Raw genomic sequence first — 23,504 nt, forward strand, 5'->3', positions numbered from 1 at the left:
TTTTTAAATGGGACACCCTATATATTATTTCAAATTTAGATTAAACTCATCTCTCCCATGCTTCCAATATAGGGTTTAATTATGTTATACATGTTTCAAAAGTTATGGTCAATTGTATACGAGAATCATTCCCATTTCAGCGTCCTGTATACCCTAAACAGAACAACTTAACAATAATTTTTTGCAGGCATAACTTTTTGATATTGGTACAGTTTTACGAGAAAGTGCTGTTTCTTTATTATTGCAACAGTTGAATATGGGGCGAGCCAAAACTCAAGCACATAATTTTCTCAGTTTTTTCAAATGAATCACCCTGTATTTTATTTTAAAATACTGGAAATATATTTTCTGTTCTTGCATTTTTATAAGGCATTCATTGTAGCTAAAATTATTAATTTCTGAAATATTTCAGCGTAATGTGAAGATATGACCCAAAATATATATATTTTTGGAAGCTTGAACACTGTATCTCGAATACTATGTCCCCCAGGAAAAAAGTTTATAGAGTAAACTCTACTTATTTCTTGGCAACTAATATATTCCTGCAGCTTCTGTATTTAAAGTGAAATCACACTGTATGTAAAACTTACATCAACTAATATTTTCACAGCCAACTACAGTACCTCAGTTTTAAGATTTATCTGGCTTTAAAGTTTGGACTACAGGAAGAAAAGGCTACTTTTCAATTGGCACTTTTCTGATAGTTCTAGGTTTTCCGGAAATACTTAATATTAGAAAATGAGCCATTAATAAAATATTGATGTAACGTAACATCAATTTGATAGAAGTGGGTCAAAGATGAAAATTTATATTAGATACGGGGGCAGTTAACACAGAGTTTGGAATAGTTACTAATGAAGAAATTTTGGAGTATAGAGAAAGACGTTGGCATTTCTAACCCTTGTATTCTTACATTACAATAAATCAAATTTCCCTCAAGTCTTACAAGAGTATAAAAATGGCTAAAGCAGAGATCTGTTCGACCTTTTTGACCTAACAATGGTAGCAACTAAAAAAATAGAAGAAATTGATGACCTTAAACACAAAAACAAAGAAAGAGAGATTACACCTATTATTTACTTACAGTAATAGGCAGTTGGCTGACGAAATAACCAGTTGCTGAAACAGAACACCTGCAGATCCACTTAAGACCGAGTTATCTAATTTACTTAATACAATGTTGAATTCAGTACATGAAATATCAAAATAATTGCAACCATTAATCACGGAGATGTGTTTTCTTCATATGAGCGTGCAGTGACTGAAAGCATCAATAACAGGAAAACAAAATACACACCATTATTTATTACGCGTTTCGCTGATACCGCCAGTCGTCAAGAAATTGTTAACATGAAATTACAAATGGCAAAGTAGATAAGAAGCAAAACAATGAACGAGGAAGCCGAAGGCGAAGAAAGATGAGCGCACTGCATAATGTATATGCACATAAAATTTTATTATAAAAACCATCAGATAAGTCCACTTTAATTTCACAACCTAGCACTGAAACAAATGTTTTGTTCTATTAATTATCTCTGTTCTAATTGTAATACAGCAAGCCCAAACGATTTGCGTTGGCAAGCTCTAATCATCATTCATTGCAGAAATGAGGGAAATTACCATGGACGCCGTTTAGGGGGGTTGCCCCATCCCCAGAAGTTAGTAAATTGTTAAATACAGCCACAATAGTGTCTCGATGTAACACCTAGCCATTGTCCAATGGTCTAATTAAATCTAAATAGTATGTTTTGTCATTATCAAAAAGGAGATCGTGTATTCTGATATTTTCAATTTATCTTAAACCTTGCAAATAAATGTAATGAGTTCTACTCAAAAAATTGTGCCTTAACTTCCACTAATAGAATTATGGAGCAGGCAATAATAAAGAGTTGCCAATATTTTATGAATATTTCCAAGATTCTTATAGATAAAAAAAGCATTAGCTGTTTCAAAAAAATATGTCAATTATTTAAAAATACACATAGGAATTCTTCATATTACTTTTGATAAGGACAAACGCGGCACAAACACAGCGCACTGGGTGACGTGGTCATAAACTCAGTTGTCAATAAATGGCCTAGCAGTGCAGTGCAGCGATGCGGAATTTAGTGTAATTTAGATAATTTTAATTTATTATAAGCACCTTCTATTAATCATTCATATTACAATTGTGAAAGGGAGAAATAAGAGGGATATTTTGTTTACAAATGTTATTACAACATGGGATTTTGGAGACCTTTTGAAACGGAACAAAATGAAATTTACCATCAATATAATAATTAAATTAATAATTATTAAATAATTAAAATATGTTGTTGGTCAAATGAACATATAATAGAAATTTTCTACACATTATATACAAATTATTATTATAGTTTTTTACCTTTAGCAGAAAACTTTTTTAGGGACGCCTATGATATTTTATTGCTAGGCGTTTTTATACATGTACCGAATCAAGAGTTTCACATTCGTTTGTGGTAAATAATAATATGTGATTTATAATAAAATTAATAATTTAGTTTTCGCTTGTCCAAAATTTTTAGAAGTTAATCCAAAGAACCTCACAAATTGGTTAGAGATAATAAGATTAGAGATAATGACTTGTAAATTAATTGTTTAGGTTTTCGTAAAATAGTATCGTGCAAAAGTACACTTTTTACAAGACTTTGGTTAATTTACGCCCATGGCAGGAAACTACCAATATTAGAAACCCTCCTTACTACGTTTCTTTCCACCAGTAGCGCAGCTACAGTCAGTACAATATTTGTTGAGATATAATTCCAAGAAAAAGCCAATAAAGTTGTGTTATCGGAGCTAATGTAACAATCTACAGCGGCAGTACCGCGCCTTGAAATTTTCCGCGTATTTGCAGATTATTAAAATATACAGGGTGTTTCAGAAAGACCTCCCGTAAATTCATAGTAGAAAGTACGACAAGAAATAAGAATTTTTTGTGTTATAAACTATATGTCTATCTACTCTTGTTTTCGAGATACAGAGCGACAAAATAAAATTTTTTAAATAGAATTTTTACGAAAATTTCCAAACGGTGCGAAATATTTTTGTGAAATTTGGTATTCCGGGGTTTTTAAGGACGCCAAATATGCTGGTCTAATTATTTTTTGTATATTTTATAGAGGGCGCTAGTTATGCTACATTCGTATTACATTCTAATTTCAAATTTTTTTGAGGTTAGGTTTTAGGGCTCCAATTTCTAATGTACAATTTTATTTTCTAAAAGTAATGTATTCTTGTTAGAACTACCTAATGTGGACGGATTTCCAGAAAAAAGGCTTTTAATTGAACTCTTACAATATTACGGTGTATAAAATAAGTGACTTTTCTCAAAGTAAGCTTCTGTCAAAACTTATTGATGGATATCTCATAAACAACTCATACATTCTCAGTAACATTTTAAACTTTAATTAACTTTATATCAAAATTTTAGAAACTGTAATTAGTCATTACTAACTAGAGTCACTAACAATCACTAAAATTTTGATATAAAGTTAATTAGGGTTTAAAATATTGCTGAGAATGTATGCGTTGTTTATGAGACATCCATCAATAAGTTTTGACAAGCCTACTTTGAGAAAAGTCGCTTATTTTTATACACCGTAATATTGTAAGAGTTTAATTAAAAGCCTTTTTTTCTCGAAAACCGTCCACATTAGGAAGTTCTAACAAGAGTACATTATTTTTAGAAAATAAAATTGTACATTAGAAATTGGAGCCCGAATGGTAAAAAACTAACCTTAAAAAAATTATAACCTAAAATGTAATAGGAATGTAGCGTAACTAGCGCCCTCTATAAAATATCCAAAAAATAATTAGACCAGCATATTTGGCGTCCTTAAAAACCCCGGAATACCAAATTTCGCAAAAATATTTCGCACCGTTTGGAAATTTTCGTAAAAATTCTATTTAAAAAATTTTATTTTGTCGCTCTGTATCTAGAAAACAAGAGGAGATAGACATGTAGTTCATAAGACAAAAAATTCTTATTTTTTGTCGTACTATCACCCCCTGAATTTACGGGAGGTCGTTCTGGAACATGCTCTATATACAGGGTGTTCCAGAAATATACCGACGAACTTTTACGGGTGGTAAGAGACGTCAAAACAAAATATACGTACATCCAAAAACGTTTCGTTTTCGAAATACAGGGGGTTGAAATTGTAAAAAATCGTTCTTTTTTTAATATCTGACAAACAGGCACCTCAACTAATTTCATTAAAATTGATTTCTGCATTCTGAATACACCGAAACGTCTAGAAGAGTAATTCAAGCACTACAAACGTTCCATACAGTTCTTTACATGTCAATACATGTTTCAAAACTTAAGCGTCAACATTTTACACGGTAAAACACGTCGACTTTCAATAAAACAACCACGTTAAAGGCGATTGGAATGAGTTCACGATTGCCCTGCACCGTCCATCTCTTCCAGAACAATCCGCTCCACCAACACGGGCCCGATCGCGTCCGGGAATGGCGAGCCATCATTGAACAGACATCAGGACCCATGGAGCGACGAGGAAGCGAAACAACAGAGCATCGCCGGCTTTCACCGGCTCGGCTTGAAGTGACGAAGTGACGTGCGGACAAAGCGCCGACGTTGCCAGGCTCCTCCCCTCGTGTCCTGCCGGCCAATGGCGCGCCGAGCGGTCCGTCACCCCTCGCTCGACTGCTCTCTGGCGGTTGATCGCTGACGCGCAGGCCGACGAAGGGGGAATACCCCCCTTAGGTTGGCCGGCGATACCCCTCGACCGATAGGAGGCCGAGAGAGCGCGAGAAAACTGGTACGGATAATGTTGGTAGCGTTGAAGTGAAATTAGGTGTAATTAGTGATGTGTAGGGGATGTAAGTAACCCTGAGAGTTACACCTGTTTACACCGTACTGTGGCGAGTGCCACAGTGTTGAAAATTGAGTAATTTTACGTAGACTTTTTTTTCAATGGTTTTTATACACAAAAAGTTTGAACGAATATAATACGTTGTGTAGAATTACGTATTTGCCAGTATATTTTATTTTCACAATGTATTGTTACTACAACCCCTTCATAACATAACAAGACCAGTAATTTTATTTGAAACAGTCAACTATTAAATTCTCCAAAATTAAAAATTACTAAAACAATAACCAAAATACCAAAATAATAGGCAGTGATTTCATCTTTAATCCGGCTCACCATTTAGATAAGATAAGTACGATCCGTTTGTATTCTAAATCCTTCGCATAAAATTGTGTGTGCCACATTCTCCCAGAGCAGTCGATGCTGCACAGTTTTAAGAATTCTTCTGCTGCCACAAATTCTAGACTTTCATTGGTGTTTGGTGTGTGACGTCAATTGGGTTGAGTCTATTCGGTTCCGGACAATTCTGTCGGCACAGGCAAATAAGCGTACGCGCGGATGAAGTTCGAGGATATCTTTCCGTTAATTTAATTATGATTATGATTCTTAAAATGGAGAATAATTCAAGCTGTACAAAGTGTTCTCGAAATGGTAAGCGCCCTGATCTAACAAGGCAGAAATATCCGATGATATAAAACTTGTATGAAGGACTTATAGCGCGAAATCAAAGTATGCAGTTGAAATGTGCAGTTCATTAACAAGAGTGTCAGTGAGAAGTGTTTATCGTGTGTAATAAGGAGTCGCAAAGAATACTTGACTGCGAAACTAGACCAGGACGGATCTGTTTTGAGGTGGATTTGAGCGGGGACAAGTAATTTTTTTCTGGATTACCTTCAGTACAACTCACATAATAAAAGTGTAGATCCCTAGATCTCGGAGAGGTCCGGAACATTTTCAAAATTACAAAAATGTCTGGTGTCTATAAACTGTTTAAAGTAAATATTCATCGTGAACTTATTTTTTATAATTTTCCGTTCTTTGGCCCCTTCTCAAGTAGTACGCCTATGGAATCTTGTCCCCTGCACCCCTCACCTCCCTCCCTCTAAGTGCTGGACATGAATCACTGCTCATTAGTATGGTACACGAGTATAGTGTGTATTTCTACATAAAATATTATGAACGCGCGTTTCTTCAGTTTACATTTCAAAATGTTGAATTTCCAGCTACCAATTTCTGTCCTGTCGATGTAGGCATGCAAAACACAAGACCAAAGTCGATCATTGCAAAGAAAGAAATTCCTTTTTTTACGATAAAAATCGTGTAAACGGTAAAACCGCTAATTTCTTCACTTGTTACACTGTTTAATTAATCGGTATTTTTAAGTAATTGTTAACCAACTAAAGAACGGTTACCCAATATTGATTTCGCGAATAATACAACAAGCATTAGGCTCGATGATGATGTGATGATGATGTCAGGTTATAATAGCGTTTCCTTATGTGGCAAGTGCAATTCCCTTGGATTATTTTACAATAAAACATTATTACGTTAGTGTTAAAAAAATGTAAAAAAATAAAAGAACAAAAATATATAGCATGTCTTTGTTTGTTTTAGGGTGTTCTGCCTAGTTTCAGGTTTTTTACCATTTCTTTGTGGTTTAAAATTGTTAAAGTTTTTACCGAAGTCTTCTGCCTCGGAAGTTTATTAAATATTCGAACAGAAGGGACTGGATGATAGTATAACACATCCATACTTCAACATACGGACAACGAGCTTCAATTCCATTACCATTGGCATGTCTGTATATAAAATGCGTATCTGCCATTTCTGCATTGTAGTGCTACTAAATAACAACACAAGCAACAAGCAAGTCGTAAAAATCAAAGTATTAGGAACACCTGAACATTAATAATGAATTTACTTGTACAGAAAACAACAGTACTTTTATTAATTGAAACAAAAACAAGTTTTTTTCATAACACATACACATGATAGAGTTAATTTGTGTTTTGGTGGAATTTAAAGGTAGCTACTTTGCTTGAGGTACAGATCAAATTTATTAAGAAAATGGTCAGATCTGCTATCTCAGATGCAAGCTTATTGGTGTCAGAATGTACACTGTTTTATAATTTTATCTAAATTCTAGGAAAACTGTTCGAAAAAACTTTATTTGGTAGTTAGGTGTAATGAAAAACATATAGATCTCGAAAGTTTTTATAGTATTTGCCAAATTAGTGGCAAATGAATTATAAATAATCATAATTAATTATACAGGGTGTCCCATCAGGAATCGTTATTATCTATATTTCAGAAAGTACTGATCCGATCAATCTGAAAATTTAGCAACCTAGCAAAGGCAGTAGGGTCAATACAGCTAAAATATTTAGAACTTTATGGCACTTCCGGTTATACAGGAAGCTGACATTAACTTTCTTATTTTAAATGGAACACCCTATATATTATTGCATTTTCGGATTCTACTTGGAGTTTGAGGGTCACTTTATTAAATATTCCCTATAGATGCTGAAATATTAATTTTTGAAGAAAAAATTTGACAGATGCAAGGGTCAGCGGAGATGCTAGTAACTCTTTTCAGGAGCGTGATATCAAGGGGATTTTTGGTACCTGTAAAGGGCATAGGTAACACTAAATTATGGTATACCAACAAATTAAAACATTTAATACTAGGTGTTTCATTTCCGCCGTTACATTTTGATAACTATAACTTTGTTAACTTAAATGAAACACCCTGTATTTTTTTACCTCGTATGCAAATTGAAATTTCCTTTCGAGCCATATAAGCATTGTTAGAGTTGCCATACTACTTTTAGAGACATTTCCAATTTTCTATTTTTTTTTGGACAGTTTTTCACGTATTAGACCTGTTATCTGATTGGCCATGACCAGAAACACTCCAAAAACAATTAAGATCAGATTTATCGGATCAGTACTTTCCCAGATATCAATAGCGGCGATCCTGGTGGGACACCCTGTACATAATTAGTTCTAATTTATTAATTTATAGCCATCTCAAACCTACTTCGATATCAGTTTCCATTACTGAAGGTAGGCACTAGTTCCTGCTTTCTTATTAAAAAAAAAAACTATCCAAGCTCACGCTTTCAGACAAAGGTCGACAGTTCGTTAAATTGTTTCAGTTTTTCGTCAAGTTACGTTAAAACAATGTTGCGTTCTCTAACATTGTACAATCGATCCGTTCTCTAATTAGACAGAGGTTTATGTTGCAATTTGTTATATTTTTTTTTAGAACTAATTGTTGAAATTTGCATCTCGCGGCGGGTGGTCGACTGCCAAGTGTATATTTATTTAATCATAATTATTTTAAACAAGTGTGAAATCAAACCAGAACAATGTTGTTACGGAAAATGTAATTTATTTAAATAACAGTCTTGTGAGGGTTACGCCACTGCAAACAAAAAAATGTACCTTAGTTATTTTATTCAGTAATTGCAAAATTAATTCGTAGAAATTTAAAGTAAAATTACACAATATGGCTAATGTACACTCAAATTTTCACCACCTATATTGTAAAACCCCACATCTGATGCTTCTTTGTTTGGTGAATTTTGCAAAAAAATTTTCAATAATTGTGATTAATTCATGTGTTAATAGTCGTTGTCGAAATTCGTCATTTGCTTCGTTTTAAAGAACATTTATTTCAGAGTAAGTGTGTATTCCATAAAATTACTCTATACAGGGTGTTTCTGGAATAAGAACATTTCTTCAAAGAGTTTTCATTTTCAAGAGTGTTGAAATTAGAATAATATAGTATATAATCTGAAATATCTCTGAGGATAATTAATGTAGACTGATAAAACTTGGACCACTGATTTGTCTATGTGCAAGTAAAAACCTAAGTTTACTTACAAATATATTAATCAGCGCAGGAGAGAGGAGGATTCAATGCCACTAGGAACGCAAAAATTTTTCTCACCAAATGCAGTTCCAAGGAAAAAGATCTCTTACGTGTTGTTCGAAGAACGAGTCGTTTTAGAGATCTGATTTTTTTAGATTAAAGCAAATCGAAATTAACATTAAACACTCAGAACACTGAGACCTCTTTTATGCACGCGTTTTTCTCCTCTCAACGCGAAATTGAGAAAAACGCGGCATATTTCTGCTCCATTTTATGCACGCGTATTCTATCAGTTGTCGCCAGTTTCATGCCACACAGTAGTCAGTGAAGTACATGAAAATGGATCCGTGTATATTGTATTTGTGCTATGAAAAAATATGTAATAGAAAACGTAAGAGGCGATGGGCAGTACATCCAGTTAATAGAAATAGAATTCAATTGCGTCCATTGCATCCATGTCCCGCTTGATCAATAGCTAAACTAAAACTAAAATAAACTGTGCTAAAACTATTCTTGACAGACAGAGCCACTGGACTTGCGACAAAAAGCGCTTTGCATAAAAACGCCGATATACTTTCGTGCTTTTTCGGAACGCGTGTCGCCAAGCGTTCTGTAAATCCATCGCGACAGAATTGAAAACGCGAGAGCAAATAAACGAGCGTAAAATGCATAAACGTAGTAACTCTATTCAGGGTATCTTGAAACGCGGCGTTTTTGTCAACTCCGCGTTGAGAGGAGAAAAACGCATGCATAAAAGAGGTCTATTGGCGTCAAATATCCACAGAGATTCTCGATTTGGTTTTTCTAATGAAATCTTGTATCTGCGGAAATGTAAGTTTCACTTATAAAATTGTTGTTGTACTCACACTGAAAATTTCACTCACTCTTTTGTGGATAGAAGTGCAATTTGTGTAAAATTTCTGTCAATATGATTTAGAATACAACATGAAATAAACTTTGTATGCGAAGCGCAAATGGCTCCATTTGTTTCCAGTTGTTTCTCGCAACACTGGCAATTAAAAACATGAAATAAACTGACTTGAACTGACTGTATAGTCTTTCCGATCTCAATTGAAGAGCCAAGAGGTTGGCAGTATGTACCAGGTTCGGTCGCTGACGCAGCAACTCGGCATTGAATTATTTGAAAAACTTGTACCCATATTTATTTAGCCATACCCATATACAGGTCTGGTCGCCCAGTTGAAGTGCGCGCGCAGGCAAACGGCAAACAAACACAGCTGGACTGGGCGACCGGCCATAAATTTCAGTTGTAGATAATTGTCTAGCAGTGCAGTGTAGCAATGCGGAATTTGGTGTGATTTAGGTAATTCTAATTTATTATAGGCACCTTCTATTAGTCATTCATATTACAACATCGAAAGGGAGAAGAGGGATATTTTGTTTACTAATATTATTACAAAATGGCCCATTGGAGACCTTTTGAAACGGAACAAAACGAAATTTACCATCAATGTAATAAAATTGTTTGAGGACATAAATAATTAAAATATGTTGTTGGCCAAATAAACATATAATAGAAATTTTCTACACATTATATCTATACTTACAAATTATTATAATTTTTTACCTTTAGCACAAAATTTTTTTAGGGACGCCTATGAAACTCATTAAATTGTATTGCTAGGCGTTTTTATACATGTTCAACTGATTTCGGAAAGACTGTAACTGCATTTTTCGTGCCGCGGCATTTCTTCCGCCCAAACAAACGAACCCAGCAAAAATTCGGCCTACCTTGATGGTGCGAGCTGATCACGGCCGCCTTGTTCCCGCTCAGATAGTCCTCCTTGCAGATGAATTTGTTGTCGTCCAGCACGTAGAGCTCTTCGCCCGTCGAGAGCTGCTTCCTGCACACCAGGCAGGTGAAGCAATTGAGATGGAACACTTTGTCTTTGGCTTTCCTCACTAAGTCACTGGGCGAGATGCCCTGACCGCAGCCGCCACACTTCGTGCCATATCTCCTGAAACGAAACAATTGAATTGTGTCAGAAAAATATGGATCTGGTCGCGGCGTGTCGGTTTGGCGATTTGCGGTGGACGGGGCCGCTCGAAGAAGTGGGTTTCTGGGGTTGTTTTTTTTTGTTATGTCCTCACGGGGACGGCAATGGAAATTAATAAATGGTGGAAAGTAAGGCGTCGAGTCCGTAGCAGTTTAATGTAAAATGCTTTCTAATTTGTCGTTTATCAGGTCAAACACCATAAGAAATTTTTAAAGATACAAAAAGATTAATAATCAAAGGTCAACAAGGGTTAAGAAGCAGACATACTAATATGCATTCTCGAAGGATTTTGGTGCGCTGAATCCGAATCTGGCCGCAGAATTGCTCTGTCACGTCAGGTTTTTGAGATAACCTAACCTAAAAGTGCAAAAAACACTGTTTTTCGTAGTATTTGAGGTTATGTAGTAATACCATCTATTCTTTTTTAAAAAAAATACATATTTAAAAGTACAATGCTCCCTCTTTCGAATGCCATTGATTTTGCTCAAATATCTTTTTTTTTTCGTTGAGATATCGCATGTTGAAATTTCTAAGTTTATCAGTTTCATAATATGCGAACAGTTGATTGCAGTTCAGAAACTTCATACTCAGAAACCTTCAATACATACGAACTCAAACTCACAAACCCCAAATCCAAAAACCCACAAACCCCAAACCCACAATCCCTAAACCCACAAACTCCAATCTCACAAAACCCAAAATTTCAAACTCCAAGCTTACAAACACCGAGCCCACCAACTCCAAACCCACAAACCGTATGGGTATGAAGTTTCTGAATTACAATCGGCTGCTTGACGTCTAAGGGATCCTTAGTAGATTTTCGCATATTAAGAAACTGAGAAACTTAAAAATTTTAACATGTGATATCTCAACGAAAAAAAAAAAAAAGATATTTGAGCAAACTCAACGGCATTCGAAGGAAGGAGCCTTATACTTTTAGATTCAATGCACTAGTTTTTTGAAAAAAAAAAGATGACATTACTATATAACCTCAAATATGACGAAAAACAGTGTTTTTTGCACTTTTAGGTCAGGATATCTCAAAAACCTGATAGATAGATGATAGAGCAATTGTGTTGCCAGATTCGGATTCTGCGCACCTAAATCCTTCGGAAATATATTTTCAAGTTTCTGCTTCCAAAAAAAAGTAAAATTTTGTTGGTCTGTGTAATTGCTACCTATTTTGTTTTATTTGTGAACAATAGACACTAGAAATCATGGTTTATTGGAAAACCATTTGGAAAATTGATGATTTTTTTCTTCTACATTTACATTTAATACAGTTTTCTGTACAGGGTACAAGTTGGGATGATTTCAGAAATTTAAAAAAATCATAACAAGCAGAAAATTAATGAATTTTGTATATATTTTTTTCAATCTACTCTAAAAAATGTAAACTCTCTTTTAAGAGAAGTAGATATATTTTTAATTGTTAGGTAATAAAAAAAGTTATAATAATTTCAATTTTTTAATCGTTATTTTTTTATTTAAAACTAAAACAATTTTTTTCTGTCATTCGATTGATTATTTAAAATAATGAAAAGTTGCTTTCGAAATTTTGGTTTAAGACAAAGACAAAAAATCACGTTCGCTTTGTGAAGTTAGGAATTAAAACTTTTTTATTAAAAATTAAAAAATGTATTTATTTCTCTGTAAAGATAGTTTACATTTTTTAGACTAGATTGAAAAAAAAATTATAAAATTCATTTATTTTTCTGCTTATGATTTTTTAAATTTCTGAAATCGTCCCTTAACTTCAAGTCTGCCTAACTCTGTTAATTTTAATAGTACAAGAAAAAGTCAATATAACATTTTTATGTAGAATTTTATGCTCTACATCTTTTATAAGAAACTTTTTTTAAAAGCATGTGGGTTTTGAACTACCCATTGATGCATGCATGTTATGGTAATTAAAAACACCATTCCTTGTAAATAAAGCTTCGTCAGTAAATATTTTTGTAGCAGTATTCTTCTGCGAAATCTTACTCGTAAAAGATAATCTCCTGGTAAAAGCTTTTGAATTCTTGCGAAATGATATGCAAGAAATCCATTTTTCTGTAAAATTCGTGATATTTTCGATCGCGATAATCGTAATTGACGCGATATTTCTCTGATGCTTTTGCTAGGATTTCCTTCAAAGAAATCCAAAATGTTCTTGTCCAACAGTTATTCTATTTCCTTCCCGTATTTCTAGTAAATTTTTTAAATGATCCTTGACTGGGCACCTTTGCGAATGTCCGAGTGTATGGAATTCGGCGGTTGGAAAATGTTTGCCTGAACAATATCCGAGCAATATCATATCAAATGCATATCTGCATATTCGAGATTGCTAAAAACGTTCTGCATTTTATTAACAACGGTACCTAATTATTAGATTAGGCATAATTCGTTTAGGTTGAAGCAGTATGAAACTGTCAATAAAACTCCACTACAATTAAACATTAAAATGACACACGCCTCCTATGTGTTATTATTTATTGTACTTTCCAGTTTGAAAGGGTGGTAATTTTACTCAGAAAGTATTAATTTTTTTGGAAAAATTGAAAGAGCTAGAAAAGTTTCTAAATTCATAGAGCCACAAAACCGTAATTTTAATTTTGATCCATAGCCATCTAGAAAAAAGTTCTGACTAAAACATCAGGAAGGATTGTTTGTTTCAACCACTTCGAAGTGAAGGGTGCAAATAAAAATTTATTGCTAAAACGTACTTCTATCAGTAGAACATACGTAGAAAATTTCAAAATTTTATGTTAAGCCGTTTTTGAACAAAAATGAAAACCGAATTTTTGGTTTAACCCACAAACGCGAATATCTCTGTAGGGTGGGCTCAAATCGAAAAAAAATATATTCAATATTTACGTGGAATTACGGGACACCCTGTATACTTTACAGAGGCTTTATAAACAAACAGACTGTATTGTATACTCATGGCAGCAATTTATCTAATTTTGGTTCGATAATTTTATGTTTTACAAAGAATATGGCGCTTTTCAGTAACTTATATTCAGGCTTTTCTCTACGCGTTTGTGTTGTGGGCAGATTTCAGTTCTGAACCGAGTTCCATATAGATATCCATCGACGAAACATCTTCATTTAACCAGACCCGACTCTTATACGCCGTCTCCCCCATTTTAATCGAGAGATCAAAACGGCAAAAAGTAAAACCGCTGATAATGCGAGTGTGCGGGCCCTGATAAAAGTGCACTCTCATTTATTTATGGTAATCGGTGCTGGGCGTTTAAGTCTCCCCAACGATTCCGCAATATGAATTCAAAAGGACCCTCGCCGATCCCCAGACTATCATCATATCGTGGCAATTATCTTAGTTAAACACAATCGCCCTCTCTGGTATTCCCACCGCTTAAGCGGTCTTTCTGTCGTTCCTCTCGCGGTTTCTTTCACCTCAGACGTCGCCGGCCCGTTAGAAAAGTTCAAATTAGGTACGTGATCTGACTAAGAAGTCATTGTGTTTGATACTTTCAAACCGAATCCATACATTAGCGTTGTTATAATAATTAATTGAAAAGTAAGACTAGTTATCTTCAACATTTTCTGAATATATTGGGTTGATGTATAAATGCGCAGCGTTTTTGGTTTCTTTCGCAAAAATGCCTTTGAAATCAATTGCCAGGCATATATTAAATATGTTTTATCCAACACTTGTATATAATGATACTATAATTTCTTTCGTTTTAAAGGAAAAATGTGGCCAATAAGTCAATAGTGAGTTATAAGTCATAAGTCACTAGTAAGTTATGACTTATAACCCACTAGTGACTTATAGAAATCGTAAAAAGACAAATGTTTGGTTTATTTTTCTAGTTTTTATAGAAACCCAATTTGAAACAGTAATAAGTCAACAAATAACCTAAAATGCTACAAACTTACAATCTACCTACTTATTAATATTAACATTAACATTTATGGCAAAGCCGTAATTTGATGCCAAACGATTATTGGAATCATTTTGTGATTGTGGTAGATTTATAGAACAGGTTATCCCTCTGCTTGTGCTTGCTTCAGGAGTCTGTACCCCTTGTATCCTTTCAACAATATCAATTTTGCTGGAAACTGACCCTTCTATATAACCTTCTGCCACGGTAGGTGACTTCCATCCACCGTGGCGTTTGAGTGTTGTAATATCCCCTCCAGTATTGGCCAAGAGAGTTGAAGATGCGCAAGACGCAAGCCATATATGCTTAGATGGGTCAATTCCTCGCAACGGCAAGCGACAAAAACTCCTAATATCAACGCCACGTAAAAAAACTAATTTAATAAATATAACTCAGTTAAACCACAGACAATATAGCGTATCCGCTACAGACTGCTACTTAAATGCTGGAAATTGGCAACCCGAAATGGAAGCAGGGTCTCCTTAGCCGGCTTCCAGCTATAAAATTTAGCGTGGTAACTCTTCTACTTGCTAATAGGCGGCAGTTCCAGCGGTGGCTTTGTTGCCAAATAATAACTGCTAAATAAATTTAATGCTTTCAATTATGTAATTAAAGAGATATGGAATTTAACTTGTGTTTGGAAATCACATTTGCCTTAAATGTTAAATAAAATATATCAAGTTAAAATTAAAACTATGAATTTACCTAATTAATTATTTATTTTATATCACCTTGGAATGGGAAAATTCAAAAACTCGAAAGTAATGTTTTTAGATTTGTGCGTCGACTTCCAATATGGTACGATATCAAAACCTATGTTTAAAAAAATTGCATTATACAGATTGTGTATCCTTAGATGGGTACTGCCTCTTATTGTTGATTTCTTTAGATAGGTAAATAATTATTTATTGACACAAGTGTTGCATATTATGGATGTCATTGGTAGTGCCCATATTTGTGACACAAGGTGTTCAAAAAAATTAACACAATGTAAAATTGCTGGAACCTCAAGGAGTAGTTGAATACGAAATTTATTTAAAAAAAAACAACAAATCATCAATCAATACAGAGATAAGATAATGCGTTCGCTACTGCTGTTGCAATTTTTAACTAACTAACTTTTTTGTTTTTCGACATACTGACTTCGGACCGTTTCCATTCAACGCAGAACGGACAATCAGAACCAGAGTAGTGGGGAGATTTTTTTAATTATTTTTTCAATTCAACGCACCGTTTCCGAATTATAAGACCTTTTTTACTGTATCACCTCACACACCTCTTCTTTCCGAAATTTATTTTCCACATACGGACTTCGGACCTTTTCCATTCAACGCAGAACTGTCATACAGAACCAGGGGTGTGGGGAGATTTTTTCAATTATTTTTTCGATTTAACGCACCGTTTCCGAGTTATACGGCCTTTTTACTATAACACGACATACCTCTTGTTTCCAGAATTTATTTTCGACATACGGACTTCGGACCTTTTGCATTCAACGCAGAAGGAACATACAGAACCCGGGAGGGAGGGGTTGACATTTTTCAATTATTTTTTCGATTCAACGCACCGTTTCCGAGTTATAAACACTTTTTTATCCTATGACGTCACACACCGTTGGTCCCGTTTTTTTTTTTGACATGCGGGTTTTGACGTTTTTCACTCGTTCACCATGGGAGATTTATTTGTTCACCATGGGAGATTTTTTGATACTTAAGAGTCTAAGCAAATACTGTTTTTTTTTCTTTCATATATTGTGACACCCCGCTCTGCGTCACCCACCGAGTGCTCTACTCAGAACCAAGGGGAAATTTGTTTATATTTCCAGCCATTTCCGAGTTACGAGCAAAAACCATTTTTTTTTCTTATACTGTGTGACATCATAGATCGATAACGAAGGCTTAACAAGGCCACGCGCTCTACCCCACGTTCCCTCCCTAGGTGTCCTGAAATTGCTGGGGAGACTCCTGAAGACAGCAGAGAGAGAGAGAGAGATAAGCTCTCTATGAGGACAGAGTCACTCTATCTCTATCGCACACTATAACTCTATCTCTCTCGCACACAATCAGACAAAAACGACAGAAACGAACCTTCTTTTAAAAATACATGGGATTTATCATTATTAGAATAACCCATTTTAATTTAAAAAATTAAAAAAATTACAATGGGTTATTCTGATGACGAAAAATAAAACATAATTAACTGTATTATTCAAATAACAATAATGTGCAAAAGTTCTTCAGGAATATTGGCAAATTTATTTTGGAGGAAGAATCCCGTCAACGAACACTAAAAAATATTATTAGAAACCTTAGGTGGCCAGAAAACAGCCCCGATCTCATTGTCAGTCCTTTAGACATATTTTTTTTTTACCTGAAAATTTGCAAGTTTTAAAAAAAAATACAGGACGAAATGCTTGATAATTTTGAATTTGTTTTTGAAGCAATTAATAGTAAATTGAAACATATTTTCAACTGTATCATCACAATCACTTGCATGTTGATTTGTAAAAATTGTAGGTATATTAATGTTATTTCGTTTTTAGTTATTCTCCTTATGTTGTTGTAAAGGTTAGTTATAAAAAGCGTTGTTTGTTATTTTCATAAGGATGAATTTTAATTTTTTTTAATGATTTTTTTTATTTTAAACATATATATTTTATGCCAGTAAATTTTGATGTCGAATGAAATAAAGGAAAAGTCGTATATTTGTATTTAAAGTTTCTTTCTATCTTTAATTATTAAACCTATAAGTGGATGTCAAAATACAAAAAAAACCTTGAATTTTTTTGGTTGAAAATGTTTGTGCTTAGACGTAAGAAATGCCACTAGTGTTCCGAATTTAGAAATTTCAATGTTCTTGTAAACTCTCAAAGTTGACTTCAACATGGAATATTTAGTCCACAATGTGGATGGAGCTAATTTCTCTTTCTCTTAAATTGAAAAAATATGCCAGCAACCCATCTTCATTTACGCCCTTCATCCCTTCTTTGATTTTCCAGTCTTGAAATTTTTTCACTTCTTTGTGGTATATAGATTTTGATTTCTCCGGAATGATGCCTGCAGTAGCCGCATTAACTTTTTCTAAAATTTCAGATGGAATTTCCACAATTTCCATTTTTTCAGTCTTGGTTTTAGGATTTCAACGTGATTTCAACTCCAAAAATATTGTTTGTTTACTGACAACCCTTGGTCACAAATTAGGTTGACACTCGCATCCTTTGTAATATTTAAAAATACATTCATTTCGTTAAATTACTTTTTCTGACATTGACAATTAAAACGAAATTCTATGAAAGTGTTGGATAAAATTTTGAATGACACTCGTGTGTTACGTCATGTCACTTGGGAAAATACAACTCTTAAGAAAAAAATGAGCCCTGATTCGTTTCTCTACGACAATTCGTCGACTAAGAGGAGTCGATTTTCGAGATGACCTTTTTTCGAAAAATCGATATAACTCGAAAAATGTTTAATATTTTTATTATTTTGGTTCCAGAAGGTCGTAGAGCAACGTTTTTTTAAATTCGCGTAAAAATGCCAACAGTCGATTCCTGTAATAGACATTATCGAGACATGAAAATCGAAAAGGATATTCAAGAAAAACGCGATAAAATCGTTATCACTCTGTTTTACCATGAAAGTACAACTCTTAAGGAAAAATGAGCCCTGATTCGTTTCTCTACGATTATTCGTCGAGCAAGAAGAGACGATTTTCGAGATGACCTTTTTTTCGAAAAATCGATATTATTTTTTAATTTTTTCGATATACTTATCTATATTTTGTCCCATTTTGTTACTGGTTACGAAAAATGATGCCTTTCAACGTCAAAAACAGAAAAGAATGGCCTTAACCTTAACAGCCATCCGCAGAAGTTGATCTTGTGTATTTGGTGGGACAAAAAAGGTGTCGTCTATTATAAATTGCTCTGAGGAATGCTGATCACTGCTGATACGCTGACATTGTGGATTAAGTCCTCTGGTCGGTATTTGTTTGCAGTATACACTAATCAGTGGCGTTGTGATGCATGGCATTGGTCCTTGTCGTTCTGGTCCTTGATTTTTGTGGATGGCTCGTTTCCAAATTAGAAGTAAGTCTAACTCTAACAATCCTGCCCAGTTCTCCTCATAATGATGATTCCATATTTTGGAAGATTACTTTCCTCATATTGATGACGTTGCCCTTGAATTATTTTTTTGAGTTCGTAGTCTAACAAAATTACCTTATAGCCTTCCTCAAATTTTTCCTTTTCCATCAGATATTTCTTTCAAATTTCGGATTTGCCAGGTCCTGGGTCAATTTCTTCTGATGATATTTGACATTCTGACAATATGTTCTCCAACTAAAAAAGTATTATCTTATAACCAAATCCCACTTGACATACTTGCCCGATTTTTTAAATTCTGATATTACATAAAATAAAAAAGTCTCTCTATTGCTGGTGTTAATGTTCTTGTTTACTGTCATTCTTCCTAAATAAAGCTTTGTACGTTGCTGCATTTTTATACCTAAGACAAGTATTATGTTTCACCTTCTATTATACCTGTCTATATATTTTATAAATTTATATTCCTCGTAAAATGTTGCCTTTGTCAATTCTTTAGTTAAAAGGTATGTAATTAATTTTTATATTGATAATTTCATAGAAAATATTGGCGGTTGACTTTATCATTGACTTCGTTTAGGAAATTTCGGGTAATTCCCCTTTGCATATAGCTTTTGGCTCGCGTAAATTTAGATCGTACTTTCATTTTAAGACAACAAACACTTTTAACTGGAAAAAATCTGTTGCAAGGCATAATAAAATTTTCATCAGTACCTTCTCAATTTACTTGGTTTATTGATTTTTCCTCATGCGAAATTGTGTGTACGAGTTTCGTCGTATGTATACTGAAAATCATGTGTTTTGATCTAAAAATATCGATCTAGAAGTTTGTGTATGTTCAAATATAAAGGAATATGGTACAAAGAAGTGGTCCCATTCGAAGTATATTTGTAATTAATTGTACAATTTTCGATGTAAGCGAAACAAATGAAGTACCCTGATTATTCTTCGTAAATGCATAACTAAATAATTTATACGTACAAAGTATGTTGGGTGTATTGTTCATAGTAATATAATACCTTGTTAGATAGATACACTGAATAATAATGTATTTATAAAGGGCTATAATTAAGGCTACGGCATAATTAAAATTATTAAATAATTTCCAATTAAGATGAGAGTAGCGCAGTATTAGAATAACTTGTATTTATGAATGTATTAATCCAAAATATAAATAAATTTTGTATTCATGACCATTGGGTAATAACGAATAGACTACCTGCTTTTTGCAATTTTTTTATTAAAATTATGGTACGACGATGTGTTGTTACGAATGAAAATGTCTATGAACTAGATTTTCTATTCAAAATAAAAAAGTTGACAACTATTTCCGGTACACCTATAAAGAACAGAGTAAAACTGTACTTTCTTGTATTCTTAATTCCACATATAACGATTAGGAATACATAGTATTCGCGAATATGAATACTGAATAATATGTTCAGCATTCATAAAATTTCTATGAATATTAAATAGTGTATTCATTATTCAGATTATCAGAATTTACTAAATAATATATTCAATAATCCTTGAAATAATCAGTATTCGATTATTTACTTTTCATAACTCTATTATGTTATACAGGGTGAGTCGGGAAAATGGCACAAAATGACCGTTCAACGTCTACTGTTGACAACGGACAGTATGAGAAATTGTTGAGACATGAACTATACAGGGTGTCCCATACAAAACTTGAACATTTCGTTTAATATGAAGTTTTGAAAAACTTTCAAAACCACGTCGATTTTCGAAATGGCACTATAGGGCTTATGATATATCGTTTGAAAGCTCTTTTGATACTGACTTTGAATCCGTAAAAGAAATAAAAAAAATCATTATGCGTTTTCAAGAAAGAAACATTGAAATGAAATTTTTGGAATTTTGTATTATTACATTTAATATTGTTTATAACACCTAGTTGTTCTTGGCAAATATGGAGCCCGTCTACGAATCTTCTTACATTTGCAAAAACCTCTGGAGTTAAATTCCGACATTCGTTTACAATACGTTGTCTTAAATTTTCAAGATTTTCGGGTTGACTTGCAAAAACTACTGATTTGAGATGTCCCCAGAGAAAAAAGTCGTTTGGACTCAAATCGGGAGACCGAGCTGACCATTCTATAGCCCCATCTTCCTGGAAAATTGTGATCCAAATAAGCCCGAGCTCATCACTCAAAATGGAGTTGAGCTCCGTCTTGTTGGAACGTCACAAAATCTTCATCCAGCTGTATATCATTCTCCAGAATTTCTGTGATCATTGGATCAACATGATCTTCCAACAAACGTAAATAGCTGGCTCCAGTCAAAGTGCCATCTATCAAAAATGGACCAACTATGTGATTACCCAATATTCCTGCCCAGACGTTCAGCTTTTCTGGATACTGAGTGTGCGATTCCCTAACACAATGAGGGTTTTCACACGACCAATAACAAATTTTATGATAAAAATTGATAAATGTAAAAGTTACACTTTGATTACTTATAAGCCGAATAAGAGATTTGATACAATTGAAAATGGTAACAACAATAACACGTTTCTTAAAAGGTAAAATGGAATGGAATGGAGTGCAATGGAGTTCATAAAAAAAATATGGTAAGAACTTCAACCTTTTTTACGTTTCATTTATTATTGTTTTTATCATCTGAAGTAGAAATTTTTTTGCAGTTTAAGAAATAATGTTTTGATGAAAATCTTTTCAATGGTTAACACATGCTATAAATTAAAATAAAACAATTTTAAATGTAAAAATACAAAATTCCAAAAATTTAATTTCAACCTGTAGGTATATTAATATATTTGCTGGTAACTCCTGATATGTACCAGATAAAACTTTACATATGTTTTCCAAAATGGTGTATCCTGGATTTTTTTCCAACACTCGTACTACTGACTGGGCGTATATTATTGGCATCGTTTATATTTTTAGTAGATCATCCATTATATCAAATTGTTCATTTAGGTATAGTCCATGTGATTCCAATTTACGGAATTACGGAACTTGGGGTTCTCTAGTTTATTTAATGCAATATTGCTTGAAAGAAAGGCGTCTGTAAGTTCATAGAAAAATAAAGTCTTCAGCGCTGAACGAGGCAGAAAGTGTTTAGATGTCAATGGTGGTATTTTTGAACATTTAATCGAAGAATGCTATGATTAATAAAATAACAATAAAAACAATTTTTTCATTGAAATGTCACATCTTGAAAACAATTGAAAATCGCAAAACAGTAAAACATTTGAGATTTTTCTTATTATTCCTGCCTAAACCTGCGAAAATAAAAAGTTGTAACCGTGCTATTAGTGGAGTCAAGATAGCTTAAAAGTAACGCATTATTTCGAAATAATTATGGGAAGCATCGATTTTTCTAAAACCTTTTGAAATTACTTGGAGTAAGTATTAGAAAAAAGTTATAAACTTATTTTTGTACGCTAATTGTTTTTTAATTGTTTAAACAATAATAAATAGTTTTTTTAAGAACATTTAAATATATTTAAAATAAACATAAAAAATAAACATTCAATGAATTTTAAATCGAATTCTTTCAAATTGACAATATAAGGGTTTTCTATGTCGCTGAACAAGAATATGAAGTCGGAAAATGAAAATTCAAAATGGCTGATCCAATATGGCTGACTGACTATTTTAAACAATTTATTTAACAATTATCGATTTTAAATCAAACTCGCTCATATTTGAAATATATAGGTTCGAAAAATGAAAATTATAAATGGCTAAGAGGTTTTATTGAAAATGTGTTTTATTTTTTAAAAAACAAATTTATTACAAAATATTTAACTTTTAAATCTCATAGAGTTCTTGCTCTTCTTCAAAAATAACTGGGCAATTAAGGCTTTAAGCCAATAAAATTGAAAAAAAAACACTGACTTTAAATACAAAATTACAAAATCAAAATCAACGTCCCCTATTATTTATTTATTCATTAATTATTTTAAAAATGGATCAATATTCATATAGGTATAAATATTAAACTCATACATTTACAGGTTTAGCATAAAAGAAAACGAATATAAATACCTTAAATGCAAACTGAAGATTATTTGTAATATTAAGTAATAATATTACATTAAAGAATTACAAGTGTACGAGAGTATAACCTCAAAATGGACAAAATATGTGAATAATACACTTTTTAACACACTGATAACTGCAGCTTACTCGAAAACATAAAAATCATATTCTTATACCATTTATAATAATAATTATTTAATTCTTATAAACGAAAAACGCTTTTAAAATAAATAAAACTGTAAGTAACAAAAAAATATTTGGTGTGCTCACTGCTTAGCTTCGTCACCCAAACTCATATCTGTGTCTACATCAATAAGAGAACTTATATTCACAATTTCAGATACAGAATATACGTTTTAAAAATGAATATTAAATCAATTCATCAAAAAACGTTATTTTTTTGCTGTTATAACAATTTTCCACTTATTACTATAAATAAAAAAATTATTTTTCGCTGGATTTACTTTTTTTAAGGTCTTAACTTAATTCTTTGATGGTTTATTAAACAAAAAAAAATTTTTTTGTACATTATTAAACTTTATTTAACAATAAATTTCACGGATTTTTCATGAAATATTTTTATTTTTTGTTATTTTTTGTTTTTTCAACTATTATTTCAATTTTTTAAGAAAAATAAAATGCACCATCTTAAAGTAGAGATTTTAAGCTTTAAAAAGTGCTCTCATAAAGTTTCAATATCACATTTACAACTATAGTTTTTGATCTATAA

General features: G+C 33.0%; 1 protein-coding gene across 1 annotated transcript in view; it reads right to left on the reverse strand.

Moving 5' to 3' along the window:
- LOC108903848 (LIM/homeobox protein Lhx5-like) overlaps positions 1–23,504 on the reverse strand; it is a gene marked incomplete at its 5' end in the record, with an annotated part of 176,921 nt that overhangs the window by 124,915 nt on the left and 28,502 nt on the right. The window contains one exon of the mRNA XM_018706165.1: positions 10,486–10,712. Within this exon, the coding sequence (XP_018561681.1) occupies positions 10,486–10,712 (227 nt within the window). The remainder of the gene's footprint in view (positions 1–10,485; positions 10,713–23,504) is intronic.

This window comes from Anoplophora glabripennis, unplaced genomic scaffold, assembly GCF_000390285.2.
Source record: "Anoplophora glabripennis isolate ALB-LARVAE unplaced genomic scaffold, Agla_2.0 scaffold49, whole genome shotgun sequence".
In the NCBI taxonomy this organism is placed as follows: Eukaryota; Metazoa; Arthropoda; class Insecta; order Coleoptera; family Cerambycidae; genus Anoplophora; species Anoplophora glabripennis.